This window comes from Echeneis naucrates, chromosome 5 (assembly GCF_900963305.1).
Source record: "Echeneis naucrates chromosome 5, fEcheNa1.1, whole genome shotgun sequence".
Lineage (NCBI taxonomy): Eukaryota > Metazoa > Chordata > Actinopteri > Carangiformes > Echeneidae > Echeneis > Echeneis naucrates.
Window position 1 is genome coordinate 20,990,608 of NC_042515.1, and position 19,502 is coordinate 21,010,109.

Consider the following 19,502-nt stretch of genomic DNA (forward strand, 5'->3'; position numbering starts at 1 on the left):
CACCTTAAAACTCAACACGTCACAAACTCCTATCATATACATTTCACTTTTGTATCTAAAACACTAAGACTTTCAATAAAAAAGGCCGATGTGCCCCAGACATAAGAACCATATTCCACATTTGGCAAGCTTTTGCAGTGAGAGCACTCACCGCACAAGGAACTTCAGTTCCAAAGGCCCTGAAGTCCTGGAGAAGTCATGATCAAGGACTTTACGATCCAGCTGGAGCCAGTTATTCTGACCGCTGAGCAGGAGTAAAAGAAAAAAAATCATATGTTGAATACTGCTACTGCACAAATATGTTCCTCTCTCATTCTGCAAACAAAAACTTTTTCTAAATCAACTCAATATTTTTAAAAACTGATTACAATACATGGAATAATAAAGCCTGCGACCTCACCCTGGATAAGAGGATGAAGATACATGGATGGATGGAACTATAAAGTCACACACACATGCAAATCACTTACGTATCATTAATGAAACACAATCCAAAATATTCTTTTTCTTTCAGGTTAAAATGTGACGCCACCAAATCTAACAGCTCACGGGACAGCAGCTTGGGCTGGAGAGAAAGGAATAAAACACAGGGAGCTGAATTTTTATAGTAAATAAAATGTGATGCTCTTGAAACACAAACAATATAGGAGGGAATCAACACTACATTTGAGAGAACATATTACTGGTATAGATAAATGAAAGAAATAGAACAAACTAAATACCTGCACCACAAGCTCTAGATTCCTGCCATCGAGGAGCTGAACCTGGCAAAGACGGCCCTCGGTCATCTGAAGGGGGAAAAAGACCACATGAGACCTGATAAATAAAGCATACAACCTCCACCTTTCCCTGTGCCTCTCCATACACACAACTGTCTTTCTGCTGTTTTAGCCCAAGGATAAAATGGCTGCATCTCCTTTGCGAACAAAACAGTGACTCACCTCAAAGTCATGTTTGTCTTTGTGCTAAATGAATAGGTAAGAAGAGCCACCACACAGATGTCCACATGTGACCCACACACCAAAAGATCAAAGTCATTGTAAGATTGTCATCCTTATTTTATGTTATAAAGTAAGTGCAGCAGAGATATTTCAGCCGTAAATCAGGTTTCTATAAGTGCACTGTGAATCATAGACAAAAAGTCTGAGGTTCTTGTCCACCCTCATATCCTTCCTCTGCATCAACACTGGTCCATTGAAAATCCCATTGTCCCACGTAATCATCTCACGTTTTCCTCTTCCACAGAGCAACCAAAATAAAAAACAATAAAGTCCTGCAGGAAACCTTAATTTCATTTCCACTCTACTGTTTAGAGCTTTGAATACAGTATACTAGAACATGACAGAAATGTTATATGATGTTGAAGAAAATTCAAGTCAGTGTGTAAGCTGTTGCCAAGACCCATGTCCATATTTAGGATTGAAAAAAAAAAAAAGAATACATGCTGATGTGCCTGAGCGGCCTGAAGGAAAAGAGGTTGTTTTGGTTTTTAATAAAGTATAAATAATATTTGTTAAAACAAGGTTTTGTCAAAATAAGCAGAATAAAACTAAAATCATATCAACACCTCTAATGCAAATTAATTATTGACTTAAATGACTGAAATGCCTGTTAATGATTGGGAGCTGAGTAGAATCAGAAAAACTTCCATTTTGTTTTCATTTTGTTGACTACACTGCTCAGTCCTAACAGAGGTATTTCATCAGAAACACTAGACAGGGCCTCATTTGTATTTACTCGATGCCGTTTGCTGCCCAGGAATGTGTCCCAGACATCTTTTTTTATTCAAACATGTGGCATCCAACTGTTTGGTCTCTGTGGTAGAAAGTCAGGGTTGTGCTGACGTCCAGCAAGACACTTGCAGGCATGGCATTAGACTTCAGTCTACCAGGACACATTGTTCTCCACACAACAAAAGAGCTGTCATTTCATTTTTATATGGTGCAAGCTACTTTCCCACTTTGCTGTTTTTCAACGCCCTGAACCTCTGTGAGATTAATGGCTCTGTGGGCAGAGTTTATTGCTCGACAAAAGGTTTCATCTGTTGTCACACTAATTTAGTAATATGCTAACTTTTGCTCTAAAGAGCCAGATTTTAACACCATACTTCCTCCTACTGTTTGTCCAAGAATGAGCTACACAGCAGCTGACTTCTTGAAGCTTTTTAAAGTTGTGTAACTGTCTCAGTGGTCCAAAAGACAATCTGAACTAGTATGAAACAAATAAGAAAATACTTGCGTGAAGACGTTTGTCCATTTCAGTAACAATTCATATATTTACGTATTATTATTTATTTTTTTTATTTTTTTAATCAGGGATAAATAACTACAGTAACTCTTTGATGAATTGTTGAGGCTGTCCAGGGAACAATTGTTCCAAGAGCTGATCTATCAATGCTACATTGTTGTTAGCCAATGACATCAAAACATAGAGTAAAATGGACAAAGGCCTTTAGATACCAGGCTGATCTGAAGCTCAGAAACAGCCACAGAATTTTTCATTCACCTTCAAAATCTGTGTATGTGACATAAAAACCCTTCCATCAGTGTGATTTCTCCCTTCATCACTGAAGGATCAATTTCCCAGGAGCTCACAAAATATCAATTATTGATAAAAACATCCTGACCATACACAGTTCTTTACTTTCTTCACACAAGTGTCCCCTTCCTCATACATGTGGAAAAGAGGGACTAAAGGTTTTAAAGAGAATTTCCTCATGACTGAAACTTCCCACTAAAGAGAGGACCTGGGCTCAAGAGCAAGGTCTTCCGTGATAAACAAAGAGGTCACAGCTGTGTCGGGGGGTCATCGCCCTGCAGCCCTGTGAGTACAGGCAGAGAGCCCCATAGTGCTCTCTTCACATGACCTCCAGCCACTGACTTGTTCAAGCAAATGTGTGCCTCTGTGCAGCTTTGATCAGGTCTAGAACCCATCACATCACCTGCTTAACTCCCTGTGACCGCAAGCTGAGTAATTATGCTACTTTTCAGACTATTTAACTCCGTAATTTATTTGTATAAAAGATATTTTCATTAGTCACCTTTCAGGTGAAAATTTTACTTGAAAGGTGCATTTCATTTATAAAATAAGTCAATGAAATCATTGATAAATCTCAAAACATTTGATTATTTATAGGGACAATTTACGGTGAGGCGTACTTACAATGTTCTTTCCCCCTGTGACAGTACATAAATATTGCAGTAGGTTTCTTATAAATATTACTTGTGTTATTCTCACCAATTCCAGAGAAATGATGAAACACTCAAGTTAGGTGTCATGTAATCTGCTTGTTTTCAAAGGGCATTGAAGGGGGAAAATAGTGTTGGCTCACATGGAATTTTGTGATCTGAATGAATGAAAGAGACTTGGTGTGAAAACCTTTCCATAAAAACATCCTGAAGTAGTAAGTACTAAATGCCATCTGAATCAGAATATAGTTTCATATTGCAGTAGGCTAGAAAAAAGGGGAAACAGAAGACAGATCTGATCACTTTTGAGTTTACGCAGAGAGCACAACTAGCACTCAGGTGTTCCAGCAACAATGCATTTGACAGATGACTTTAAAGTTCTCCTCTTCAGCCAGACAGTGAGATCAAACAAATGCTCAGGATCCTTTCTAATGACTGCCATGTGGGCCTAGAGAAAGACCCTTGTAAAAAAAAAAAAAAAGGCTTCACAGCTCACCAAGAAGAAGGCTGCCTCCTCACATACAAATAAACACAAGCATACCCTAATGAGGCAACTGAGAAAAAGTACTGACTCACTTCAATCAAAAGAAAGCTAAAGCAAGATCAAGGTAGCATGGTAATATAAGACATCGAGATTACATCAATGAAACAACAAGTAATTTATCGCAGATGCTGCCAAGGAACCAATAAATAAAAATGTTTCTTTTTAATTAAATCATTTATGCTCACACTGGCCTAGCAACTCTCATACCTGGTAGCATTTTCCAATCTTGAACCAAGCTTCTAGGAAGCGTCTGCATGGAATTAGCCCACGGTTGTACCACCTCCTCAGGGTCTGATGTGCCAGGCTCCAGACGAGCTGGCTGCCAGACGCCATCAGGTCCTCCATTCCTCGGATGATGCGCACAGCCATGGGTGAGTGCCTTTTCTACTTTCTGCAGCTGACAGCTCGCAGACACAGCACCAGGAGAAGAGATGATCTGTAAACCACTCTGTATTGCTTCTGAGCAACAAGCTGAAAGGAGCATCTACACTCCAGCACACACACAGCCTACTATGACTCCCCAGCTGATGTAATGTCAGTGAGAGTCAGCACTCCGGAGAGGCTGGAGCGGGGCAGCGTGCCTCAGGCTTGGTCCTGGGCCCCAGTCCAAAACACTGCCTCATAGAGTGCAGGGGAGGGCAAGACAGATCCATGAGGCCCCTATTGCAGCGGCTCCAACTCCCCTTCACATAAACACACTTGTATACAAACACAATGCACACAGAAACAAACTTGAGCTGACTGCTCAAATTTTAAAGTCATAAATACTTTAAAGTATCATGGTGAAACCGTTTTGTTTAGCAGTTCTGTAGAGCCAAGCTTTGGACCATTACTTAATCTTGTATTTAACCTTTTCATTTCAGCATATTTCACTTTCATTGTCTGAAAAATGGTTATGGGAAAGGTGTGACACTTTGTCTGGGATATGGGAACAATTTCCTGAGTGGACCCAACCAGACATCCCCACCCACTATATTCTGCAGAAACTATAATATATATAAATATAAAGGTCCTATTTGGGTCAGCAGGGATGGTACGACTGGCAAAACTAAAAATGTAACTGTGTGTGGGAAAAAAAAATCCAGGAATATATATATATATATATAGTTGCCAAAGTGCCTATGACTTCATAAGAGACATCGTCCTTCGTTCACGCTGCAAACGTGACTCAGATAATAAAGGCAAAAACTAAGCAAATCAGCACAGCAACAGATGAGATGGAGTGGCTCTCAGCAGCAATGTGCTGCAGTTCATCTGGAAATAGTTTGTTTATATGACCCTTGTTTCCAAGAAAGCTTAAGTGTCTGCAGTCAACAGGGTGCTGTTTCATTGAATGTGATCGGTGTAATTGCCTCAGAGCAGCCATACTTTGACCTCTACATCTGCAGTAATAACAGACAGGAAGGATCTAGACCTGCGGTAGGAGTAGCAAAAACAAAAACATAGATCATAGAGCAAATAAAGGATGCTAGTTTATGTCTCATTTACTGGCTTATTGAGGAGTTTACTGTGGCAGGCTTTGATGGTCAGTACAATAGCAGAAGGGTCCGGTGTAATAATAAACAAAGGTGCTCTTCATATCAGTCATGCATGTAATTGCCTGCAGCGTGTGCATGTTACAGCAAGTGAAATCTGCTACCAAGCACAGCTTGGACTATATGATGTTGGAAATGAACATATCAAATACTGCACCTATACAGGCAGTGAACTAAGTGAACTAAGTAGAGGCAGACAGCTGTGACACGGAGCTACTACACAAACAAACAGATCCCTGTACAGTGCTTTGTGTGGTCAATACCACTCTCAGGCCTGTATGATAAATATGGAGACTATATGACTTCCTTGAGTCAAGCGCTTGTATTTGTACGTCTCAGTTTTTGTACTGACATAAACAAGACATAATATCATCAGTCTCATCTAAGTGTGGGAAAACATGAAAGGAAAACCACGTAAAATAAACACCAGATTTTCTGTAGTTAAAATCAATTTCTCAGTATGCTCTAAGTTTATATTGTTATTGTATAGTTGTACTAAATACCACTGCAGGAACAGGATTTCATTCCTCTCCTGTAATCCAGCTTTGCTTTAACTTGGATCTACATGTGGAGGGCAGAAGATACACTCTTCAAAATACAGACAGACTTTAAAACAGTTAACCATGATAAACACGGACCGACATTTGAGGCCGCACCTGCCTGGAGGAACAGCAGACAAGACAGCCAAACATATGGACACAAGCCGCTGGTGATCACACATATGATTGCCACATGTGTAAAGCAATGCAATGTTTTCTGGTTAATACAGAAACCCCAGGGCTTTGGCTGCCTCTGCAGCACATATTTTTGAGGTAAAAAAATTTATTTAATAGAAACAGTTGCCAAATTTGGAAAACGACCTGCAAAGGAGCAGAGAAGTTTGAAGAAAATGTTGGTCCATTCAGGAATAGGCAGATAAAATTGAGAATGCCCAGAAAGCCTACTTTTAAAGATAGTAAGACTACTGAATAGTTAAATAACTTGAAGTATTCGGTTCAGTGAATACAGTTGTCAGTCTTTTTTTAATGCCAAAGCACGCATGCCTTGTATCTATACTGAAAGCCGCAGAGACATATGCCTGCAGGCAGGAGATAATCCCAGTTGATTTCCACACTCTGCAGTGGGATTTTGCTAGGGTGAAGATGAAGGACCTCAGCTATAATAAATCTTTGGGAGTCAAAGAAGGCGTCCCGGGGGAGAGTGTGAATTAATTGTCTGTGCTAACACTGATGGGCGATAAGCAGTCCATCTGATCCTGTGGGTTTACAAGCATCCATATCTCAGCAGTCCATCACAAAACATGCAGCTTTGCAGTGTATTTGATTAATATAATAATAATCATAATCATAATGTACTGTATAATGTATAATATAGTATATTTAACATGTGCACCTGATCATTAAAGTTGAGGCTGCTAATGTGCATATAGCAGATATGTAGCAATTACTGAGCAGCAAGGAAAATTACCTATATTCAATTTACTTCTGGTCTTTTTATGGCTTCTACCAGATGTTGTTGGATATTGGTGGCTATTTAACAGTTTAATGCTCTACTGTGCATGCTAACTTTGATGTTATGTCTCGTGCTGGACATGTCTGACACAAGTTTATTCATATTTCTTCTTGGAAATCCTTTCTCTGTTGCATCTGGAAATTGATGCTGCTAAAGCAAAACAGTACAAGTGTGAGCCGTAAAATGAAAACTATTTACAGAAAGAAGTTAGAGTGTGCCATAAAGCTGAGAACTCCAGGCTCTGGTTAAAACCCTCTGTTAGTCACCACAAATGACTCCATTCACACAACAGCCGCATTCTCTTATTGCCATGCATATCATATTTGATACATATATTTATGAGACCATCCCCTTAGCAAATAGCAAAATAAAAGAAAAAGAGATTGAAAAAATAAAGATATAGATGTTCCAGATGAACAAGGAGAAAATATATTATTGCCTGAAGTGGGTGTATTGCCCAATGTGAGAAATATGATAGAAACATAGACAAATATATATATATACACACACAAATAAGGATGTCAGAATTTAATTGAATTTTCTGTCTATTATTAACAGATCGGATAGTAGTTTTAAGAGTATGTGTGCAAAATATGCCTCTTTGTTTTTATGTAGCAGGTTCCTCTGAAGTGTTATCTTTTGAGCAGCAGCATCCTTTGCCTGGTTAACTCATGGTCTAAAAAACTCTTGTCTACTGATCTGTCCGCTCTTTGTGTCAGCCTGGAACCAGACACCGTGACTTCACACCATCGTCTGTCACTCTCTGATGTCACTCTAGTGTTGCGCCATTTCTCTACACAAGTCATGTGCTGAACACAAGACTGTGCTCACTTAAAGGCTCACTCTTTTCAAGCTGTTGTTATGCTTTCTGCTTTCGGCAGAGTACAATCAATTGTGGAAATGCAGCAGTGGCTGAACTATTGTGTTCACGCTGCACTGCCTCTTTAAAGCCAGCAGATGGGGAAAAAGAGGGGCACACAACCCCTGGGAACAAAAAGATAAAATACATTTAGTACTGGAAATTGCGTGGTAAATTATACTCTCTGGGAGACATGGGGGGGTTTCCTATTACGTTTATGCCAATGTCATGCCCCTTCTCCATATATAAGCGTCTCGTCAATTGTGGTGCCCGGATTGAAAGTTTAATAAGAATACAGACAGGCAGACTGCTCTGTTCAGTCCCAGAAGTTATGCATTAATAGGCTTGAATCTGTTGAGAATACAAGGAAGGGCATGGAGGGGGCAGCCGCGCTGCCAAGATCATCACAGTTCCTTGTCCCCGGGCTCATTTCAACATGGGATGGCAATTACCGTGTGTGGTAAGTGGTAGATTAATTGTCTAAAAGGGGAAGGCCTCCAAGTGAATGCAACAGAGCCTAAGCAGGGCAGGCAAACAGCTGTCATCCACACAGGCCTACAGCTGACGAACCATGCCACATACTGAGACTGCAGCTGACGCTCTGAATGGAAGTCTTTCTCTGCAGTATGCCAGACACACTGCAGTACATACACACTCCGGCAGCACGGTAAACTTCAACTGTTGATGTGTTGGCCTCACAGCAGCCTGCCCGCACGCTTCTTGACCATCACTTGTTCTCAGAAATGGAGCAGGTGGTCACAGCTGTCAGAAATCACAACACTTGATAGGAAGATTCGTAATCGTAAATCATACAGTACATGGATAGATCAAGTTCAGAAATCATGACAAAGGCCCATGTCTGGTCATGCATATAATATAATACACTTTTAGTGGGCTTTGGTAGAGCAAGCCTTATGAGTATCTTGAAATGAAATATGATGTATTCCCTCTTGTCTTTGTGTTATATTTTTTGCGCCCAAGACACACAGCTGGCTTCACTTTTATTGCCAGCTGAAAATGAAAATAAAAGGAACTCATTCTTTTTTCTTTTTTTTTTTTACAGATTCATCTACCCTAAGGCCTCTCAGATATGACAGCCATGTCAGTAAGTGAGAGGTTGCCATTCTCCATGATGACTGAAACGTTCACTGCATCTATTTAAGAAACCACAAGACATCTTAATTACAGCCAATTAAAACCATGTGATAAAGCTCCATTTGGCAAATGAATAGAGAAGAAGAAAAGCTTTGTGTGTGTGTTTAGGCAGTACAGTCAAACCCGGTGTTGTGTGGCCAGGCAGGGGGTAGAAAAGAAATGAAGGCAGGGAAAGAGGCGAGGGCCTGGGGCTTCATGCTGCCACCATCCACCCATCAACTTGTCATTTGTCTCTAGGGATTTGGGGCCAGCTCCTTTTGCTGTATGGGACGGGGCTTAGGGGCACACTGGAGGCCACAGGCCATGACAGACCATGTGTGTGTATAACCCAGATGCTATGAAGAGGAGGAGGTCAGACAGGGGGAAGTGTGTGGGAGGCAGAGGCCGCAGAGTCAGCCTCACACTGTCTGCTGCAACAAAATGTTGCCCCGCGGGGCTGCGGGCTCACAGATTTTCTAAACAGTTCGTAGAAGCATCATTAGCACTTAAGTCGTTTTTTTTTTTTTTTTTTTCTGAGAATAACCAAATAATGGGAAATGTTAATGGTCAAGGGGGACATCACCACGGGCGTCTAAATGAAACAAAGCAAAGCAATGTAGATGATGCAGAGGAGGGGGAAGGGAGGAGATACTACAAGTGAGGTGCTGTAATGATCCTTGAGGCAAAAGGGGGCGGGGGGCAATTATTGCAAAGAAAAGCAAAAGAATAATTTAAAAATAGCTTGGCCAGAAGATGTCTAGAATTCATAGAATGATGAATGATATTTGGAAATATTAAAACTGAGTTAAAAATTAACTCAATATAAAAAGGTGTCAAATGTAGAAATTTGAATCCGGAGATATTTTGAAATGAATCCACATTTAAGTTTTGTGGCTTATAAATGATCTGCCACACAAAAGCAGTTTTCACTCATAGTTCACTGCAGATGACAACAGCACAAAGCTGTTTTCATCCAGAAATATGCTGCGAATCATTGAGTCCTTGCTCTGAAATTCAATTAACTACAGGCTGTGTTGGAAAAATATAAATGAAGACAATCATCTGTTCAGTTTCTATCCATAATTGCTCATGGGAGAGTTTGCAGAGAACCTGGAAAAAGTCAGAGTTCCTATTGAGCATCTTAGAAACAGTTGTTGAAGAGCCTGACAGCTAAGCTCATAATAATTCTCGCTAAGCATGGACGCTGGCTATAAAGTGTAGTGCCTGTTTTTCCTTCAGTATGAGGTTGTAACATCCTATCCCCTGACATGCCCCATATCGACTCCTGGTATCTCATTTTAGATCTGGGGAAATCTGACACATACTAACCTGGTTTCATTTGATACATGAAATTGTACCCTAAATACATGTGTGGAAATTAACTCCAAAAAGAAAACCTGGAGGGGTTGTAGCTCCCTTCAGTTAAACCAATACATTTGCATACTGTATAGACTCACTGAAGGCTCCGTTTTGTGGCTACAATATGCAATTAGCTGAATTCTGGCAGCTGATATCTGCATTTAGATGATGTACAGTAATTAGGCCCTCTGGCTTATCACGCTCTATCAAATTCACTATCTAGGTAATCACATCAGTCACATGACCTTATCTAGGCAGATGACACATGCTTGAGAAAAAAAACGCAACTGATCCTGATGATGGCAAGACCTCCCCTCTGCAGGCTAATGTGCTGCACAGACATGCAGTCGAACCTGTAGGGCTCAGATACACATCGCATAGTCAGCTGTCTCAGAGGAATTGTCCTTTCAGTATCAAACAGCCAACCGGCATGGCAGAAAACCTCTATTTTTTGTCCTTCTGTATAAATAGAAACTCTCCCAACTGGATGAAAGCTCTCAAATGTGCCAGCTCTGTCAGAGCGATTTCAGGAGGTGCGGTGATTTGAACGGTGGGCAAGTTCACAGAGGGTCAAATGGGGATTTATAAGTAGGTGCAGCTTGGAGAGCAGAGACCCTCTAAACTAGGCATCTGTTCCTGCTTTAGTGCTGCTACGTCTAATTCAGTCCCTTCACTTTTTAACCCACAGAATATTCTGAAACAGCTGCTACACCACAGATGGAGAACATGTCTCATCGCTTCTCAATATTTTATTGCTTTGAAAAGACGAAAAAGGAACAAATTACGTTTTTTTTGCACAAATATTCACCAAGTCAAACAAAAGAGACAGAAGAAAGACTGGGTGACTTTAAAGAGCAAAGCTAAACAAAGATCTATCACAAAAGGCTAGAGAGGGAGAGGATGAGAGGGGATGCAGCAACCGAGTGCAAGCTAATTGGACATATTGATATTTAAAGCGTCTCAAGTCACACTAGGTCAAATTAATATATGTAGAATGTGAGGTATGGCTCACAATGATGGACCAACAACTACTCCACTCAGATGTTCAACTCATTGTCATGATTTTATATAATAATCATATAATATTAGCCTCAATTACAGTAGACCAACCTGTAAAAGCCGTGTGGGTGGAATTAATGTTAACAGGGGCGGCCTGAAATAAAATTTTGCCAACCACACAAATTGTCACTCAGGGAGACACTTAGATAAATTACAAGGGCTCCTTCTTAATCAAGGTATGTACTGCAGAGCTGCAGAGGGAACATGGAAATAAAGGTTTAACACCTTCATCTTCATCTCACTTTCAAAAAAACCTGAGATTTATAAGGAAACCTAAATAAAAATGAATTCTGTAACACTGAAAATTCCTATCAACTGTATAATTAGTGACTACACTGTAATTTAGTCTCTTTTTCAATTTGAATTAATTTATTGTGTTTCGGTTATTTGGTTATTTGGTTTTTCTCTTTGAACAACTGACTATTTACAAGGAAGAAATTATTTTGTCAGAACAGTGGCCTCAACCAGGGTATTAAATATAAAATGGGTGGGGGGGGGGAATCACAAATGAAGTGAGTTTTAGAATGAACTCACTAAATTCCTAAACTAAATTAATGAACTTTTCATTCATTCTATCAGCAGCAAAGTAAACACATATTTCTACCCACGCCACCATTCGTTTTCCCTGGGCCAACCCAACACTGCCTTCCCTGAGGACACAGGATTTCCCCACAGTGTGCTTGACACCTGTTACAGACATCCCTTGTGCTCCGTTTCCATATCAGCTTTCTACCAGGCCTCAGTGTTAAGACGCAGTGTCCGCACATCACAAATTTTATCATATAGCAAATATGCTGATGCTGCTAACGGAAGCCGCAACACATTGTCGTCTTGTGAGAGCACGCTTTTGTAAACATGACAAATCCATCTATTGTATCCTGCTCTTACAATAGGGTACAGTGAGGGGGAAGGGTGTACACACACACTCATACAGGACAACCCATGTCTTTCAAAGAGGAGGTAGCCAAGCCTCTCAGCAGCACAATGCAACTTTAAAAAGACGGTGAGATCAAAGATTGCTCTTTCTGTTGAGTTACAGGGTTTCCTCTCACATGGTTTCTTCACCATTGTATTGTTATCATTGCATCCTACATCTTCCTCGCTATTTCTCTTTATTTCTCTCTCTCTCTCTCTCTCTCTCTACAGCTCACTGTCCCTGTCACAGAGCTCAGCCTGGCCTGTCTGAGTGGACCAGCAGGGTGCTTGGTTTCGGTCCACGGGGTAGGTGATAATGACTTCCCCCACTCTCTCCTCCTTCCACTCCTCCTCCTTATCCTGAGCTGCAGTGGTGAAGGTGACTGCATCTGGATGATTTCTTTCTTTCCAAACTGAAGAGGATACGAGTTGGGGGAGGGGGGGGGGGGGCTGCATCTGGCATTTAGTGTGCATGTGCAAACAGTCTAGGTGGAGGTGTAGGTTTCCAGTATCAACCCGGTAAAACAGGAAGCTCACATAACATTCCATTAATGATGAATTCTAAGCCCTGTGTGAGTACCTATACAACCTCCATCTCTATTGTCTACCGCAGTGTAATGACTCTGAAACTATAAAACCACTGACGATAAAACTACACCAAACTAAATGAACTCATTGAGGCAGGTTTTGACACAAGAACAATGTAGCAGAGCAATTGAACAGGAAATTACTTTGAGGGAGGGGGATGACACTTAGATCATCACATCTTCCCAGTGTGTCTCTTTACCAGGCCTCCATCCCCTCTGGCACTGAGTGTGTGAAACACTCACATGGGGCTTTAAATGTTCTATCACTATTGATCACAGTGAATCCAAGGCTGTGGGGTACGTCTGCTGCAGGAGCATGACTGTTTTTTCAAACTCGACATCATGTACCTCTCTCCTTCTGCCTGAGAGGATAATAATAGCTCTGGCCCCTTTCCATCCACTTCCTCCTCCTTTACCTTACACACACTCAGAGCGAAGGGAGGCTCATTCTGGTCATTACCATTCAGGCTTTCAAACATCCCCTCCACATCATCACATCACAGCCTTCCCACTGTGCGTGTGTGTGAGAGAGAGACAGACAGAGAGAGAGAAAGCGAGAGGGAGAGTATACATGCAGTTGGTGTGTTTAGGAGGGAAATAGAAACAAATAGGGAGGGATGGGTGGATGAATTGTTGGAGTATTGCACATAAGCAGCGTAATTAAAGTGAGACCCCCCCCCCCCAAACCTCAGCCCCACCCTAGTCATTCACACCAAAACCTGCTAGGCAAGCCATAAAACACTACTCACAGAGAAAAAAGATTGGTAAAGGGTTTGCTTTGTTGTTATTTTCATGTTCTTAGCCTCACAGCAATTACATCCCAGTCTGAGAGAACCATGCAGAGGATGAAGAGGAGCAGGTTGTGGAGGCAAACACAGACAAAAAGGAGGGGGGTAGTTTGCTCTGGAGTGTAACATGCATAGATCTGATGGGTTCAAGGCCTCCTCCACTGCTGCAGGTTGTGGACGATCCCACCAGGAGGCAGGTGCTCCCTGCATCTCACCTGCCTACCTGCGCTGGCACAGTGTTTTGATTTGGGAAGTCTTAGAAACAGAGAGAGCTGCACACACAAACAGACCTAGATGCCTTTTCAGAAAGATTAAATAAGGTACTAAGGTATCACAGGATAACCTGTAATGCAGGAGCCTTGAAATATTTCTCATAAAGACTAATTTAACTATATTATTTGTGAATTCTTTTTGTTTTGTAGAAACATCTCTTACAAACTCAAAAAAATATTCTGATAATCATTCTGATTATGTATATGCAGTTGTAACTGAGTTGTCATGCTTAAATTTGATAAATGTTTGGCTTTAGTTCTGTGAATATTATTGATCTGTAATAAAATAATTTACTAATTAATTAACTCCATCACTGCATGTTGTGTCACTGTGAAAGCAAAGCATGTCTGCTACATATCTTTATCAGCCAAAATAAGGATTGCCGTTCTGTCCTGATTGCTCATTAAAGATGATGAAAAAAATGCCAACTGTTTACTTATTTTACTTAGAGGTCATTAAATCACTAACTGTTGGAATTGTCATTTGTTTCCCACTAATATTCCCCAAAGACCAGGGGCTTTTCCTCTCAAATGTGCAGGTCAGCAGCCACAGAAACACATGGGCAACCTATGAATCCGTCCCTGTGGCCATTCTTTCAAAAATTCATAAGGAGATGAGTTTGAGTTATGCATTTCAAGGGATATTTGTCCAAGTATTTGTCAGATTGGGGCTTGTTTTAATACAGTCTCTTTCATCTAAATAACATTGAAACTGGCTCCCAGGGGAGCTATGTACCAGCTGAGAGTCACTCTTGATGGTTACTTTAAGTGCTTTCAGCTTAATTCTGAAGGGAAATAAACACAGAGCATTATACATAAACACATTGCCTGCCTGAGTCCCTCAGAAATCTTATAAGAAACAACTGGATATTTTTGTCCCATCAAACTCTGTCCATATGGCATTTCTGCATACAAAAAATGTAAGTTGTGAAACACAGTGTACGCTGGATGTTTCACAATGTGCATGGTTTGCATGTGAAATGTAAGTCTAGACTCTTTGTTTTGGTCAGGATGTCCTGTTTGACAGGACAAAGCAGACGTGAAAGAAGGAAAAGAGATGTAATATCTGCACACTGTTGAGCTGGTTCAGAGCCAACGAGGAACAGATTCCTGTTGACACAACTTTCAGTGTGAACCAAGTTTTCAGCGATTGCGTTACCAAATGCACTGGATGCTCTTTGTGCATTTACAGCAAACATAACTGTGTAAATACATTTTGGCACTTTTCTTTAGGACCAAATCATAATCACTAAATAAACACACAGCCTCTTCATTCTGATGTCCCCTGCAGACTGGGCATCTGAATTGATTTCCAGTGCAAAGCCTATAGATTACTTTTGACCCACAAACACATTAACTAGAAAACACTCCCGTGTCTGACCCTGAATTAGGCCTCCAGCAGCAAGCCTGTTCATGTTTGTTAACGTGCTAATCAACAACATCCATGTTTTCTCCAACTGTGACAACAGCTGAGCGCTCTCTGCTCTGTTCTTCATACCTCCTGCCCATCAAAGCTTGATGTGATGCACCTTGTCGCTACATAACATCTAAATGAAAGTGAAACTTTTAAACTTATGAGTACACGCCACACCTTCTCTCAATTTAAAAAAAAATGTTATGTTCATAGGCATTCAAACACATTATTTTCAGTGTCATACAGAGCATAACCTGTTATGACCAGTGGCTGATGCCAGAGAATTGGAGGTATTGCTATGTAAAACGCACAAGTGATTCGGCAAACTTTGTGTGCCTAACAGCCATTTCGCATGTGGCAGTAGCTGCTGTTCAACTGAAGTAGCTTTAAAGGACAACTCTGCCATTCCGAGTTCAAATCAGTTCACCCACGTCTCCTGTAGCTCTGGATTCAAAATTCTTCAAAAATAACCCTGATAATGGTGTATTGGAGGATGCAGTGTTGTGGTTTCTTGACCCTGCACTGCGTGACAGCCTGACTGTCTGCTGTGAGTCATGGAAAAAAGACTGGCTGTCTATTTATTTACATTGTTGACTGCACACTAAACTCTAGCAGGTATTTGCGTTTATCCCCCGCCCCGCCACATCCCACCATTTTGACTAGGAGCTTTTTCTTTCTGCGTGGTGGAATTCAGCGGTCAGAACCAGTCTGGCAGGAACTTGTTTTCTAGCCGAAGTGGTGAATGATACCAACCTGCATGACAGCAGTATCACATAGCCTAACTGACAAATATTCTTTTAAACCTGTGCACAGAGCGTTATAATGACAACACGGGAAAAAAAGGAAAAATGCTGATGTGAAACTTCTAGAACAAAACAGGGTCTTGGGTGAGAGGTGGTGGGAATGCATCATCAGTTGAGCTCGCACGCCTCAGGTGGCCTGGACGTGATGTTTACCCTTTCTGAATCTGCCTGATGTACACATAAGGCTGCGCAATTGCCCCTGATACCTCCCATCTGTACCAAACAGCAGTGTTGGAATATTCTGCGACGGTTAATAGCTTTATTGAATCAGAAGCGCTGACCCCATTAAAAGCAGCTGAACATCCTCGACTAAAGTCAACACAAAGCAGTGCTGCCTTTGCAGTTTGAGAGAAAGAGGCAGCACATGTTGCTCTAGTGTGGCATAAACTCAGTACACTCACCCATAGAAAGCAGCGCTGTGCCTTTGTTCTGTATCACCTGCACATCTCCTGCCACTGGCTGTCCTCATGCCAGACCTGCTGCGTGGCACAACAAATGAATGACACTGAAGAAGAACGTGTTGGACCACTTGACTTTTTTTTTTTTTTATGTAGCTTCAGTGTTCATCATGCCTTTCGCCTGTTTTTCATGATATGAGGTGACACAAGACCCATACAGGATATCACATGCCGGCCATGCCTGACTCCCCATTGTTTGTTTGGCGCAGGAAACAGGATATTCACACACAGGATAACAGACCAGCTGACCACAGAGTGAGAAGGCAAGAGGTCATTTTTACTTTAGAAACGAAATATATAAAAATGCAAGCTCTATTTTTCCTCCTTTCCTTTCAGATGGAGGCAATTTATATGTATTGACCTCACTCTCCTGTCAGTCTGAAACACCATGATCAACCCAAGCAGGCTACACCTTTCTGCCCAGCAGGGCACTCATGTTGACATGTCAACTTCAACATCCAGTTGACCTTAAAGGCAACAGAAATCAGGCCAAAGACAAAGTTTTAAAAAATGATCGGATTCATTCAGCCAAATCATTCTTTTTTTCTCTTTTTTTTTGTTTACGGCGTATCTATTAAATAAGCTCACGGGACTTCTTTGGCCGAATCAAATGTGCAAAACAGAGCATGCAAAGTCCATAAATTCACGTTTTAAAGCGTCAAATAAGAGCAAAGTGGCCAAGTAGTGGAAAAGTACAAGACAACAAAACGGAGAGTGGGCACTGTCAGAAACGCTGTCACAGGTCTAGATGATGTTTCATTGTTTGTTTGTTTGTTTTTTTTTTAAATATATTTAAAGGAAAAAATCAGTTGTAAGAAGCTGAGTTTGCAAACAGATCAACCCGTCCTTACCGTAGTTCTTTTGTTGTGGTCCGCTCGCACTTATTGTCTGTCCACAGCGCGTCTCTGCCGGCACCCGTCACTCATACAAATCCACCTCTGTCCCTTTCTCTCTCTCTCTCTCTCTCTCTCTGCAAAACCGATCTGTTGTGTTTGGATGAATGAAGAGTTGCTTCGGGGAAAGGGAGCTAAGTTGATCACCTCGCTGTCTCCCTCGGCCCCGTCCAGTCGGACTGCCCGCCTCCTCTCCGCCACCTTCCACTCAGTCAGGACGGGACAGATGAATTTCCCTCTGCTGCTGCCTGTTGGCCAATGGAGGAGCGCTCTCTGCTGCAGAGACACCACACCACCGGCCCCATCGCGTTAAAGGGCACAACCTTTGCCAACTGTGCCAGAAGAGGGCAAAACAAAAAACAAAACATTCAGCAATTTCTGACAGAAGCCTTTGGTTATAGTTTGACATTTTAATTGGCAACTTCTTAACAGACAATCATTGAACATAGGGATTAGTTGGTGGGACATTTGTTTACACAAGTATTAACATGCATAATGTGTGTATGATCTTGAGCCTACTAATGTGCTCTTCACAGATGCACATTGTGTGGAATCGGCCTATTGCCAGCAGCCCTGAGATTTATAAAATCAATTTGAAAAGGTGCTTAGGTGGCTCAGAAAGGGACAGGCCCCCAGCAAATGCTCACCAAACGGTGGTTTTGCCTCATGCTTGGGGATTTAATGCAGCTCTAATGTTTTAGGCCACTTATCCGAATAGCATTGATAAAAATAACACATCGAACTAAAAAATAGACAGACAGAAGCTAGTTGGTAAGCACATTAGAGCATTTGGCACCAAAAAAAGACTGAGTCAAAAACAATACTCTCATCAGCCAACCAAAAACATGACATCTAACCTGTGATGCTAATGTTGCTCTATAAGTATTTTAAGCAATGTATATGGTAATATACCAATGCTGTGCTCACCACTCACTTAATTTCATAGCAGTCACTAAATAATACAGGATTGGCTTAAATTGTTATCGTTATTGTTATTGTCTGTCTGTCTCTACAGATCCACACATATATCTAATAAGAAGCATCTTATTGCACAATATACAAAAAAAAAAAAAAAAAGTTTCTACACGCTTTGTGGGTGTGCACAGGTTTGGTGGAACATTATATGTTGTAAATTTTTCTGTGACTACACTGTGAGGGGAAGGAAAGGAGTGCCACTCTGTTGTGGTTCCATGGCAGACTGAACAATGGAAAGACCCGCTAATCCACAAGAAACTGCAGGGGTAAGGAAATGGGAGGGATATAACTGTCCAGTTTATAATGATGCAGAGGAACCAATTGTCAGGGCAGCTACGAGCCCATAGAGGAGGGAGAGCGAAAAATAAAACAAAAGATGAGTTTTCTTGTCTGGGCAAAGGCCAGTTGTGTTACTGGAGTGAAATGCTTTCTTCAAAGCCTAAATGAGTCACCCCAGAGACAGCCCCCTCCGTATCCTCCTCCCCATTTGTGTGAGCTTGTGATTAGGCTCACTCTGGTGCCATGTGTGCACCAAGTACCCCCACTCCACCCCCATTATGCACACCAAATCTCTGCTTTGCCTCAGCTCCCTTTGAGATTATCCCACTAGCTATTGTTCTGGTGATGCCTCATATAAACTATTCTCTCATTATGATAATACATGGACAGCACAACGTGACTTGGTAAGGTGGAAGACTAAACCATGTGTAGTAAAGTCAAGCATCTTGTTTTTCGGATGGACAAGAGCTAAATTAGCATATTCAGAAAATATAGCAAGAAAAATTTATATCTCACAAAGGTGATTTGTTTTATTGATAACTTCGGCTGTTTAATTCCCTGATTCAATCAGAATCAAGCAAAATCTGTAGTTTGCAGGCTCAGTTAAACAAGCGAGTGCTAGTGAGCGCAGGATGCGGGGACCTTTGTTTGTGCAGAAGGAGGAAATTATGAATTTTAAGTACAAGGGGATTATGTTGTGCTTGTGGAACAGATGTTAACACGGAGAAGTCTAACCTCCTGAGGGTGGCCCCTGACTGACACACTGTCCCAGAGTCACTGGCCCATTATCAGTGTGACTCCTATCTTCTGAGTCTTCAGTTGCATATTGCTCCCACCCCCTTCAAGAGAGATTAATTCTGCCCCCTGCCATCAGCATTGACCTTGATGGGCTGGTAATGTCATCCCCCTTTTGTGCTTTGATAGACAT

The 19,502-nt window shown here is 41.4% G+C and overlaps 1 protein-coding gene across 3 annotated transcripts in view; it reads right to left on the reverse strand.

The window, feature by feature from the left end:
• The window catches only part of frmd4ba (FERM domain containing 4Ba), a 37,870-nt gene extending 20,363 nt beyond the window's left edge, over positions 1-17,507 (reverse strand). For 2 of the 3 annotated variants that reach the window (XM_029501578.1, XM_029501577.1), the window contains exons 1-4: positions 3,940-4,101; positions 723-788; positions 471-565; positions 152-244 (exon numbers count right to left, since the gene is read on the reverse strand). In XM_029501578.1, the coding sequence (XP_029357438.1) occupies positions 152-244; positions 471-565; positions 723-788; positions 3,940-4,101 (416 nt within the window). Of the gene's footprint in view, positions 1-151; positions 245-470; positions 566-722; positions 789-3,939; positions 4,102-17,278 lie in introns of those variants that run through there. The other variant, XM_029501579.1, reaches the window with a different exon arrangement.
• Between the last annotated feature and the right edge of the window lie 1,995 nt (positions 17,508-19,502).